This window comes from Apteryx rowi, unplaced genomic scaffold (assembly GCF_003343035.1).
Source record: "Apteryx rowi isolate R43461 unplaced genomic scaffold, aptRow1 scaffold_76, whole genome shotgun sequence".
Taxonomy (NCBI): domain Eukaryota; kingdom Metazoa; phylum Chordata; class Aves; order Apterygiformes; family Apterygidae; genus Apteryx; species Apteryx rowi.
In genome coordinates this window covers 1,180,875-1,194,108 of record NW_020451049.1, presented here as the reverse complement: position 1 = coordinate 1,194,108, position 13,234 = coordinate 1,180,875, and the positions used below count along the sequence as shown (strand labels likewise).

The 13,234-nt window shown below is 39.8% G+C and overlaps 1 protein-coding gene across 9 annotated transcripts in view; it reads right to left on the bottom strand.

Annotated features, from left to right (window-relative positions):
* Positions 1 to 13,234, bottom strand: part of TMEM131L (transmembrane 131 like) — a 76,026-nt gene that overhangs the window by 39,032 nt on the left and 23,760 nt on the right. For 8 of the 9 annotated variants that reach the window (XR_003257123.1, XR_003257124.1, XM_026088282.1 and 5 more), the window contains exons 3-6: positions 8,725 to 8,796; positions 7,633 to 7,756; positions 6,434 to 6,550; positions 4,418 to 4,528 (exon numbers count right to left, since the gene is read on the bottom strand). Coding sequence is in view for 7 of the 9 variants with exons in the window: in XM_026088282.1 (XP_025944067.1) it covers positions 4,418 to 4,528; positions 6,434 to 6,550; positions 7,633 to 7,756; positions 8,725 to 8,796 (424 nt within the window). In the remaining 2 variants the exon portion in view is untranslated. Of the gene's footprint in view, positions 1 to 1,297; positions 1,400 to 4,417; positions 4,529 to 6,433; positions 6,551 to 7,632; positions 7,757 to 8,724; positions 8,797 to 13,234 lie in introns of those variants that run through there. The other variant, XM_026088286.1, reaches the window with a different exon arrangement.

The following is a 13,234-nucleotide window of genomic DNA, read 5'->3' as shown; positions in this document are numbered from 1 at the left end:
GTTGAATTATTCAGAGTATGTTTGCATCAGAGGCAAGTTGAAAGAGGAGAGGCACAATATAAGGGAAAAATGAGAAAGAGCACTGTGTAACAATACAACCACTGCCACTACTTCAGTCACCAAAAAGTTATGTGGTACCTACATTTTATCTTATACACTTATGCATATATACATAAATGCATATGTACACACACAAAGCATCCACAATCCCTATATGACTTGAATACAAAACCCTGGGGCTTTTTTATATTGAAATATAAATACTTATCAAGATTGGTAAGAACTCCATTTGAGTGGCTTCTACCAGATAGAGACAGAGGTCCCCTTAAAGAAAGGGTTAAAAAAAAAATTTTTTTTGAACTATCTGATCAATGGGCAAGGAGCTCCACCCTCCGAGAGAAGGTCTAGGATTCTAGTTGGGAGACAACAGTAGGCAACTACCTATGAAGTGCTTCATCCATTTAAACAGAGTATAACAGGACTGCTGGCRCAGGCCAGCTCAACAACTCCCAAACAACGGCAGAACTGAGGCCGCTTTTGGGGAGAGAATGCTTTATTCTGTCCTAGATACCCTGCCAACCAGACACGACTCTCAAGACTTTCACAGACACTCTTGCATTATCAGGACTGTAGAGTCCAAACCGCTTCCTGGAGTTTGGCTATACTGTAATTCAAAAAGAACAAAACACTGAAGAAGCCTCTCTTTCCACCTGAAGGATGGTACTTCAGAGGTTCCTTCCAGGACAATCCCTGGCCCTAAAGAGCTATTTGCACTCTAACTGAAGTGGTGTTAATAAACTATTCCTGTAACAATGATTCAGCAGAGCTTCATCAGTTTTTTGCAGGCAGTTATCAYGATGGCACACCAGGAGAACTCCACTCTGTTATTACATTCCTTCTCCACACCCAAACAACACACTTAGCACACATTCGCCTCTCTGACCCTCTGTTCACCTGCACAAGACCTAACTTAAGAAGTCTTGGGTTCCTGCCCGTCCCTGCAATATTGCCCATGTTCATAAACTCCAAAGTCATCTGGGAAGTCAGCAAAACGATGTCTGTGTCTCCTATGATAAGACATCCCTCCCTGCAGTTTGGTCCTCCATAGACATTTTCAGTATGTTTGTATGACACTTTGAACACAATGAGGCATTGATGTAGCTGCCCTGTAAGTGCCATGCAAATATTAAACAATGCCCAAAACCAGGCAACTGGAGCAAAGACTATAGCCAGAAGCTGGATAAACAAAGATGACCTAAATGGGCTCCACCATCTGCTATGGCTTAGTGGTAACTACCTTCTGCTGAATGGCCATGTGGACATACTATGAATTGATGAGGTTGGATACAGCTCTTCTGTCTTCACAACTAGTGAGCCTAGATCCCAAGAATTTTGGGATACAGGACCATAGCCAGAGTACACCGGTTCCAAATCCTTCAGAAGCTGAAACTCTGAAGAACAGAGTAACAGAAAAAAGGTAAAAATCAACACTAGTAATGGCAACATTTTTCTTTTCTTTTTTTTAATTAATCACAAGACTATGCTAAAATAACTGTGGAAATGATGGAAGAAAAGAAAGATCTGGCCATCTTTGCTGATTAAAGGACAACAACAATGCACAAACTCAGCATGAAAGTTCACTGTCCCCCAAAATCACAGACACAAATCCGTGATGTACTGTATTTTCAATGAAAATACTACTGTAGATGCAAAATTTCATCTGTAGCCCTATGTACAATTCTGGCCACTCACCTTCAAAAGACATTGTTACAGATTGGAAGAACTGCAGAAAAGGGCCGTCCAGGTGGTTAAAAAATGGAGAGCCCCTCACCTATGAAGGTACTGTAGAGCACAGATTGCTTCACTTCACAAAGCAAAAGCTGAAAGATGCAATGCCACCTACAAATACTGTCTGGGTGTAAAGCATCCGAAGCAGGAAGAGTTATTTAAACTGAATGGGTATCACAGCAAACAAATATAAGCTGGCCACAAAGAAATCCAGGCTGGAAATCAGAGATAGGTTACAGCCATCAGAGGAGTAAGAAAACATGTTAGGAGCAATGGTAACAAGGCACCCAGCAGTTCTGAGAAGCCATTTACTATCCACACGCTTGGATTAAATGAGGTTGTTCCGGCCTCACTGACCAAGGATGTCACTTTCAGTACTATCAGCTTAAACACAAACATCTTTAAAACAAGAGATAACAGAAAAAGAGAGAGAGGCAGCCTGCAGCACCCACTGAGCTTTCTCACAGGTTTCCAAGTAGTGTCAGTAGACTTTAGACACTAGGATATCTTTAGCATATGAGACTGTCGTCCAAGATTACAACTCATCCATCCCAAGAAGACAAGGGATGTGCAAACAAAGCTTATGCTATCCTAAACTTACACTAGTGTTTTACTTTAGTGAAAAATAAACAGGAAGAAACCAATGCGAAGTTAAGTAGGTGTGATTGTATTTGGTTTAAATGGTTTTTTTTTTGTTTTGTTACTACAAATCTCCATTGTTTGTTCAGTATTTATGTAACCATATGCTTTTATGTGTGTAGTCACTCAAAAAAACTTTATAGGCCTTTTCCTTCCACAGTTTCTGAGCTTAAAATATAAACTGGACAAGACACGGGTGACTATTAATGATTGTAAATACGCACAGGGAGAATAAAGTCCCATTCCTCCTTTATCCCTTTGGAATCAATGGGGAAAGTCCCACCAATTTTTATGGGATCTGGATTAGATCATAAATAGGGTAAATTAAAAGATCAACTTCTGGAGAGGACAGCTATCTGCAGAGCAAAGTTATTCTAAAAGGGACTCAAACTCAAGCCATAAGCTTCTCTTCAGTATTTTGATCTCACCTAACATCTTCAACAGATAGTTGCAGAACCTGTCCCACTGTTTCTTTATTTCTGTCCAATTCCATAATGCTCAGTGAACTGAAGAGTAATTCCCCAATTATAACCAGGCACATAATAATTACACCCAGAGCTAGAAGAACTGAGTCAACGCTCTCTCACAACTCATGTACTGAGGCAAGACTGGTGCCAGGTGGTACCACCCTGTACTGCCAAACATGACCTCAAGCTTGTACTCTAGAGAAATAAAGCAGAGGAAAATGTTCCTCATTATACAGAAAGGAAAACGTCAAATGCTCCCCCAAACCTCTCTACTCAGGAATTCAAACAGAAATAAGGAGAAGCAGCAGAGTCTGCCTCCAAACTTCAAAAAGTACCTGGAGACAGTCCATTAAGCTGGAAGTGAAGCTGCAGAGACATTTCATAGCATCTCATAAAAACCCCTCTGTTTTACCTCCATCATTAACAAATTACTAAACCTAAAGATTTTGGGTTCCTTCACAAGATTCTGTCTGTGCACGCCAACAAGCAAGAAGTACCCATGGGTGTGTACAGGAAAGAGACTGGTACAGGGGAAAAAAAAAAAAGCCAAGGAAATCATGCCTTATCCTGGGGAAAGGTAAGATTGATCTAAACAATAGATAGCAGAGACTGAAAAATAAGATCTGAGGAGAGGGTTCTTCAGAGGCAGAACAAACAGAAGAAGACATCATGAAGGCAACTAATGCAGGTCACATTTAAGTAGAAGATTAAATTTCATGTGTGCTAAAATATTCCAGATATGTTTCTGAAGAAAAAAAAAAAATCCATGTACAATACTAAACTTCTTATGCATGAAAAGCAAAAGGGAACCTAACAGATTATTCTGCATGTCCTGGAAGATTATGAAAATACCCATAATTGCAACCAAATCACAGAAACTGTTAAAGTTTCTCTTTCATTTGAAATTGTTATGCCTTGTAAATCTATCTTGCAATATTCTTCACAGCTCCCTGCTTAAGTGAAGCTGAGGTAAGCGAAGCTGATATCTTCGACATTGACACTGGCAGAAGGGGATACGCCAGCCCGACTCCCAGGTCTTGTTCTCATCCGCACAGCATGCCATGCCTTTTAATGAAGTGGAAAACTGTTTGTGCGGCCCTGTCGTGAACAAGCACGGGGAACTGATCTGAGGTAAAAACTAAACAAAACAACACAAAAAAAACTCACAAAAACAAAAAACCCAATAACACAAAGTTTGTTTTTTGTTTTTTTAAGACAGATCAGTTACCCAATCTGGTTCACAGCAGGGCCTCACAAATAGTTTTGTCAGCACAACTGAGAGGACAGCACACCACAGGAGCGTGAACAGGAACCAGTGGGAATAGTTTAAATGCCAAAGATTTTGTCTCATAAAACCAGAACACTAGCTCATCACAATATTCCTGTGTCTTGTAACATCACTCCTGCAGTTACAGGTACTTGGACTTTTTGTTAACATTCTTTGCATCCCAGCAACCTGAGAACAAAATCTTTTATGTCTCTGTAAATTAATGCTTTATTTCTATTTGAAATGTATACTGTACCAGTGTTTGCGAAGCCTGGATGTTTTGAATGTGCGGAAGCAGTAAATAGGCATTTGCTAGCTGCACTCTAGATTCTTCTGGAGAAGACTTCAAAGTTCCCGTTCCAAAAACCTGTTGTATAAAAAATTCATTATAGCATCATCTAGTATTTTAGTTACTACAATAACATACAAAGCTGTTTTGCTAATAAGAACACCAAGAAACAGACTGGCTACTGGCTATATTGCATTCTTTTAAAACTAAGATACTTTAAAAAAAGAAATTTCCATGGTGGAAACTAATTATACACATAAATGGTACTTTAGTGTCAGGCACTATTACAAAAGAAAAATGCTCATCAGCAGAGCATCAGGTTATCTCAAAACAGAAAATATCAAAACTCTCTTACTATTCTTCAGGCAATTACAATACAAATATCTGAATATAAGAAATATATCTGGAATTTGGCAATAATCCTTAATTTAACCTTAATTTGAATTTTCTTTAGTTTGATTTTTTTTATACTACATTCATCTTCCATTCTAACAAGAGCAGTTTATGACAATGAGATGCTAGATAACCTCCGATGATTTTTTTTCCTTCAAAAGGAAAATCCCTTGGGGTTTTCACTTATTGGCATGCAAAGAAATCTTAACTTGTTTTTAGATAGGAAAAAAAAAACACATTTTTAATTAGAGGAGAATACAATGTATTCTATGTTCATTGAAGATCACGGAGTACAAACAGAAAAATCAGAACAAAGGGAATATGCTTTTTTTTTTTTTAAGGAGACATTTACAAAATACATTTTACTATGATGATACCTCCTCTCCATCTGGATGAACCTTGCATATATACTCTTAGACATATAAATGCATTAGAAACACCAAAAATGCTTCAAGGCTTTTGTGCTCTCAAGAACACTAACTGTGCATCAACCACTAAAGTTATGCCCAATTTTGACAGTGTGAACCTAAATTAAGTTGAAATCGTGGACACTTGCTTTCTTTCTCTATTATAGATGGCTGGTGAAACTGTCCATGAAAACCAGTATGTTACTGATTTTAGCAGCAGTCCAACAGGAGACAAACTGGTATTTTGGTGACACTGACAACTGCTTCCCCACAACTTGGTCACAAAAGGCCCTGGTTGAGCTGACTGAGTAATAAAACAAGGGGTCGGGAGTGAATGCAAAGAGAGAGGATAGACACAAAAGAAAAAAGGTTTATCACTCTCTAATGTACTGTTCCTTCATCTTTGCTGAAAGGTTCCCACCAAATTTGGGCTTATCCCTAACAAGTGCCAGACAACGGCAATACTTGCATTCTAGCACCTGCATTTTGACTGAATTGATGTATACTATCTATTTTAAAAGGGCTTTATTTTCCAGCACAGTATCCAAGTGTGGGGATGGAACAGGTGGATGGTGGATTGAAGTTGTTACTGTTTTTAAATGACTGAATTTAGATTTTTCTTTAACAAATTAAATTAATAAAGGTAAAAAATTTAAAATACATAATACCCCTTATAAGTAACAAAAAAACCCTTAAAATTTGCTCATATTCCCCAGTTAATCAGATAAGAGAGGGCTTCAATGGATGAACTATTTCTTCTACCTTCATATTTTAAGGACCTAAACCTGCTGAACAGTGGCTGAAGAGAATCTAAAAAATTTCCTGAATGTTTTCCATGACAACTATATTCCAGCAGAGCACATCCTAGGCTCCAGTATGATGGGGAATCAACTATTAGTGACAAGACCACAATCTTGCAAGTACACACATGCAAATACACTTACTTTTACTATTGCAAGTAATCCCACTAACAGTAGTAACTTTAATCATATACATACATGATGGATTAAGAGATTTGGGAGATCTGAAAAAGGCTTGAACAGTAAACTTTACCCCATTTACCTGATTTGTATCGGGAATGCAATAAATTTTGAAAGTTCAAAGTTTCTTAGTTCAGAATGTATGAGAATCACTTTTTAAGACAGAAGTAAATTCAAAACTCAGTCAAATTAAGAGAACTTACCTGATATGAAAGTATTCCATGAGATGAAGTATTTATAAATAATGAACTTTCAATATTGCCTTCTTCTGTTGGCAGAAAGAGCACTCTGAAAGAAATTTTTCCCATCGCTGGAATCACCTAGGAGACCACACAGAAGCTTGTTGTTCAGTGCAGTTAATCATGACACCTATTATTCAGTAGCATGGCTCAGACATTTCCACATGTATATCTGTATCTATAGATCACACTGGTAGTCAGTGAGTCCCTCAGTCCTGAAAAGTTTCACCTGCCCATAATTTTTAACTCTCGTTACGGAGAAGAACTGAGAGCACTCAGCACATTACTGTATTACATCTGGAGTTTCGAGGCTAGCTCAGGCCTAGTCAGTCAAGACTCCTTTTTACACAAAAAGTTCATTGCACAACATCAACAGCCCCTACATCTGATAAAACACTTCTCTGCATATAGATGCCTACAACAAAGTGAATCAATCACCTCTGTCACATATAGGCAAATGGGTCAAAGACAAGCTTGGGCAAAACAATTAGTAACCAAATAGGTCTGTCTAAACCAGAAAACATGATCAAGTTTAATTCTGCATAGTAATAGCCATTTAGCCATAGCAAAAATACAAATCAGATAAAAGCATATAAAAAACTCTTTGCACATCAGCAGAGGATAAAGTCTGGGTTTCATCAAATTGAGATGACAGCAACTCATTCTTAACATGCATTACATTGTTGTACTTCATAAAAAAAAATCAGAAATAAAACAATGGTCTTAGATAATATGGCAATCATGTTCATAATTGCAATACAAAATGCATAAAAACATTTTATTGTAATTTTTATTTTATGAGGAATATGCAAGACTGCTGAAAAGACTGAAAATTCAAGGCTGTAAACACCCAGACGCCTGTGAACAATTGCGTAATGCTGCATATAACAGAAAGATTTAAACAGCCAATTTAACATTGAAGAATTTTTTTCTTTCTGAATTACCATAAAACATTTCTTACTGTAGAATTTGGATGTCTTCTCCCTCACCTGTCTAAGTAAAAGTGAGCAGAAAAGCACTAGCAAAAACAGAAAGAAGAAAAAGTTGGAGGTCCTAAGAAAAAGCACGAAGAGAGAATACAGAATGAAAACTTTAGGCCAAAGAAAGCATGAAAGTTTGGCACTTGGCCACTGCATAGTTTCCAAAAGCACATCAACACTCACCCTGCTATGAACAGGAGACACATGAAACTGTCTAGTAGCTGTAAACACTGAATTCACTACAACTTCTCTATCTCTACTAGGGTTGTAGGCATGCAGCATTTTAGCTCTGGGTAGCCCCAGTAATCTAGAGGGGAAAAAAGAGAAATTATTTATAAGCCCAGGCAATGTACAAAAAACAAGAAACACAAATCACACTAAAACATGCTGATATGCAACAATTTGCCAGTTGCAACTATTCTTTAGAAACTTACCACACAAATTTTGTCCTTTAACATACAAAAGCAAGTGAGAAACATTGGGATGTAAGAGTTGCACCTAGCCAAAACCCACTTCAGTCACTAGGACTTTATGGGGAAGAAGAAGAAGAAGAAAAAAAAAAAAAACTTACTAGGCACAATTTCTTGAAGAAAAAAACTTCAAATAAGCAAGGTCTTGTTTTGTCAGTTAAAGCAATGATTCTCTCAAGGCTTACATTTTAGCTAATATGTCCTAAAAAACAGCAGCTTAAACGTTCATTATATGATCATTCTTATATGTGCAGCCTTGGGAACATTCCTTTAACTTACAAGGGGTCCATGTTTCCTTTCTGGTTATTAATGGAACAAAGACTGATTATCATTAAAAATTAATTTGAAAAATTTTTCTTAGAGGAGACCTCAAAAATCTTAAGTATTCTACCAGTATATCTGTCTAGGGTTTTTTTGGATTTTATTTTCAGAAGAAATTAAAGGAAGAAACAAGTTCCCTCTCATCTATAAAGGCAACTAACCAAGAAATGGACAACCAGCATGAAGAACTGATTTGACGTCTACGCAGATTCACCTAAAAGGACCGTTCTGTTCAGCATCTACCCAGAAGCTGTTATGGCTCCCTATTCCCTTTTCCTTTTTTATAGAACTAAGTTGATTTTCACTTTATTTTGAAGTACTGCAAGGCGAGAAGCATAATGCCAACTCTGTGGCAAGTACTATTTCTGGTTTTGTCAGAGGATAGAATGATCTGAGCTAATGCTCTTCACCCAAACACAGCCCAGTATAGCTGTTCCTCCCCATTTCATTATTAATCGAAAGAACAATAATGTAAGATACTCACTGCATTCCAAAATGCAGAACTGAAGGGTGAAAATGTAAGGCCTTCCCATTTGGAGGCATCTTTGTTGAGAAGCTGAAAAAAGGGAAAGCAAGCCACAATTAATATTTAGTGCATGTCATGCTACACACAGCCACAACTTGTAGCTCATCTTTTTATTTTGTTCTTTATATTCTAAACACACTTGATTTCCAAGCCTTTTTATACATTCCTCTTTCTGCTATACCACTGACCCTCTAAGAAGTTTTCTGTACAGCAGCACATGCTGGAAAGCTCATGCTAATGAAGTGTAGTTTGATAAGCATTTTGTTCTAGAAATGCTTGAACAACCGCCCTTCTTTGCTCATATACCCTCAGTCACACTGGCAAAACTGTTTCTGCGGCCGTGCCATGAACAACAGCGGGGAAACAATTTAAAAGATTCCGGGGGAAAAGACTTGTGCCAGTACAAATCAGCTCCCTAGTCCAGCCCATCCAACACACACACAAGCAGTTGTGCTGGCACAACTGAGAGGTGCACTGGTACAGGAATAAAGACAGCTTGTGCAAATGCTGACATCAAAAGAAGTGCTCATCTAACTATGACTTTAATACAAAAGCCAACTCACTTCTTAAATGCAAAAGAGTAAGAAATAATATGGAAACATACACATCATCATCTTTCCTTTGCCCAAGGAAAATTTGCAAAAAAGTTCCCATCACTTCTAGCACATTTTTAGCTTATTTCAACATGAGTTGATGCCCTGTAGTGTAGAAAAAAATCCCAGAATATCTTTACCAGTTTCTCAGTTAAAACTTGTTCTTCACAAGTCTAAACAACCACAGTGGTAAAAGCAAGCCCAGCACTTGCTCACTGCAGCCACATACCCCATGCTAATTATGCTGCCAAAATCTTCCCCAGCAGCAGCCTGAGCTCCACAGCCAGAACCAGTTTTGTCTTTCCTGAATGATGCTAATGAGCATCCTAACAAGGACAAGTCTGGGAAGGGAGGGAAGGATTGTGGTCTCATTAGCTATCCAGCTGCTTTGCATAACATGTGGTAGTACAGTTAATTGGTCCCCAATTTAAAAATGCAATTCTGTAACATCACACCTGTGACATATTAAAGTACCTATGTAATTCTTTTGTTACATTCTAAATCAATAGAGACATCATAATTTATTACCAATAAGTAAAAAAATCAGTATGGTTATTATGAAAACCCACAACTTGTATGACATTTCTCATACTTGGGAGTAAGTTCTCCTCCCACTGTAGCAGGAGAAATGGAATATGGGATCCAGGTGGCGTGTCTGAGCCAAAAAAAAAAAAAAAAAAAAAAACCCGAACAGGTGATACAAAACTATAGAGTCTGGGGAGGTGACACAGTCTCCTTCCAATTGCCTTGTCTCTGTTGCCCCAGCCACCTCTTCAGAAACACCACAGCAACTAGCACATTCCACCTTTCCAAAAGTCATTCTTAGAGAGGTACCCAGCAGGAAATTCTGAGCACTACTGTTGTAAACACAGTTAAATCAAAATTACTGCTGTAATAAGAGGCCCAGACATTTGGAGAAGGCACATTCCTTAAGAGTCTTAAATCCTTTTATTATATACAGACACACAGAATAAAAAATTACACAGAATAAAAATTCAGGCAGTGGCTGAAGAACTACAGTATCACCTCAAACCCCATCACTGCTCTTCTCAAGTTTCTAGTACCCTAACAGGCACTGCTGAAATATGTTTTCTCACCTGAAAAACCTTTGCTAAGCAGGGCAAGAAGCTGAGTGCTCCTCTGTGCCAATTCTTTTTTTTGGCAGCAGCACTCCAAGCCCATTTCTCTTGTGGGGATTTCTGGCAGCACCAGCACGTCTCTTCTCAACCCTCAATCTCTGCAATACGTACCAAACGTGTTGGGTGCATATGCAGCTGTGGATGCAGGATACTGCATTTCACTGAGTTAGGGAGAACAAGGACATGCTGTAGCACTGGTTCTTAAAAATGCGCTGCATTACCGTTCAATCAACAACCACAGTCGACCTTGCACTATTCAGAGAACAGGAAAAGCCCTGCGAGCCTTGCAGCAGGGATCCCAGTGCTGACATCCTATTTCTTCTGGAGAAGGCAGCCTGGACCCAGGTCGGCTGAAGCTAAGCCACAGCTAACAAACTTTGCAGGCTCTGAGCTGTCTCCTGCAGAATTACACGGAGGTAATTTCTTTCAGGAAAGCCGGGAGCACTACTGAACCTAATCTCATCTCCAATTCATGTTGGCTCTGCAGGAAACAGCTCAGCTCCCACAGGGTAGAGCACCTCCTCTTCTCATGGAAGAGCGCAGCTCCTGCGCAGAGCTCCCGAGTRTCTCCGCACCCTGCTCCCCAGCAGCCCAATTGCCAGCACTGCGGTTACGAGACATTCAGCTCCGGCTCCGCACCCCGCAAAAGCTGCCAAACAGCTCCAAGCCCCGGTCTGGCCCCGAAAGCAGAACAGCCGCATTCCTGCTGCACTGTGCTCACAACCTGGCCCAGTGGCCAGCTCCAGGGCGTCTGCACGGCTTATCAGCAGCCCAGAAGCAGTGACAAAAAATAACTCCAGGGGAGTTTATTCAACAGCAGGACTAGCGGAAAGGGAAGTCTGCCACTTTTCTAATTTCAATTTTTTTCCCCCAAAGGAGAAGACAACGGGTTGGAACAGCAGGAACGGGCAGGGGCCATTCTGACCAATGCACCCAAACCACCAGCTTGTATTTTAAAGTCCACCACTGTAAGAAGAAAGGGACAGGCCCATCTACATTACAAGTGTAATTCTTCAATACATTACAGCAAGTCTCTTAAAGTCAGTGGGAAGCTGGCAGAATACCTTTCTGCATCCCTACTTTTCAAACATATGTCAATACATGCAGATCTCTGCTAGGGATCTGGTATAGAAATAAATTTCAGAGACAATTAAAAGTGGAAGTCACTTYTTAAATAAAATATTTATTTTTTGGTTTTTTAGAACCTTATCTCACTTATGGATTCACCTCAAATTATGCCAAAAATTTCTCATCTGCCTGCAGACTACATGCCCAAAAAAGTTCACAGGACCCTTCATGACAATGCTACAGGCTTGGGAAAGACGCAAATATCAGCCTAAGAATGTCAGTCTTGAAAAAACAAATATGAAGAAGCGGCCCTCTTCATAACAGAAAAGGCTTGGTTTCCAGCTACTCTATGCTCTTCAATACATTTTTCAAATTTGCTAACACCACATTAAGCATTTGGTTTAACAAAGCCAGACTCCATACTCAATTGCACTTCTCTGTTTTTCAGACTGACTAGCTGAATACCAGCTTCTGAAATGTAACTTGTGACACTGCAGCTCAATTCTAAAATTTCAGAGAACATTTTTAGGCATGAGTGAACAGAACTGGAGGGAATCAGAAGAAAAATCGAAGAGGGGAAGGGTGATCCTGGCAACTACTTTGAATACTAAAGAGCTTCAGTAGGTTTGCAATTGTCTTTGTATCAAAGAACTAGTTTGCCCCATTATCACTCTGCAGCCTAACAATTCAGTTGCCATTCCTCTCAGCTAGCCCATCCTCACTATACAGTTTCACCTGCTGACACCCTGAATCATCCATCTCCAGAAAGAAAGAGAAGCAGCAGCCGAATGGGTAGGGAGGCAAGGAAGGGACGGGAGGGAGGGACCGACAGTGCACAGAGCATCCAGGGCAAAGGAAAGCCAAGGGGACACCCTCTTTGGGGAAGGAGGGGTTGAACCATGAGATGCACAGCTCCTACACGAGGAGGTTCATCGTCCAGATTCCCAGGAAGTATCTGGCACATGCCCAGTGTAGAGGGACAAATACACAGTGCATGGCTCCCAGCATCAGGGACGCTTGTCATGGAGAAAGGTAGATGTGGAGCACACAAAAAGGGGCACAGGAGCAGGTGGGTTAAGAAGGGGGGAAAGAAGGTGGAAGAGAGATTCTCCAGAGCAGAGCAGAGGAATGCAAAAACCCCCCTTCACCTATGCAAACAGAGAAACGTGTGACCCTAGGACACCAGTTTGGGTTTGTTGGGGTTTTTTTTGTTTTGTTTTGTTTTGTTTTAAGGAGCATGAGCTGTAAAATCTTAAGCCATCATAAGTCCTCCGCTAAGAAGTCTCACAGGTGTGCATCTGTAGGGAAAAGGCTATTACAGAAACATGGAGCGCTTCCAGAGTTTTCCAACATTTCCCCCTTCTGGGGCAGAATTCTTCCACATCCTGTTGCTGTGGGACTACCCAAAGGGGCCGCTACTACTGTGACGCTCACGACGCTCACACTGAAAGCGCTGTTCAGCACAGTTTTGCCCTCCCTTCTTTCAGTTCTGCAACTCTTTGATGCAATTAGTAAAAATAGGTAAACTCTGAGTATGATTTTTGTATCAGAATGTTTCTTTAGCCCAAAGAACTAATATTTATATGTAATGTATACTACAAACAAGCAATTGTTCCAAATAAAGCAAAGACCCTTTTTCCCAAAGTCCGGGGGAGGGGGAGGACACGG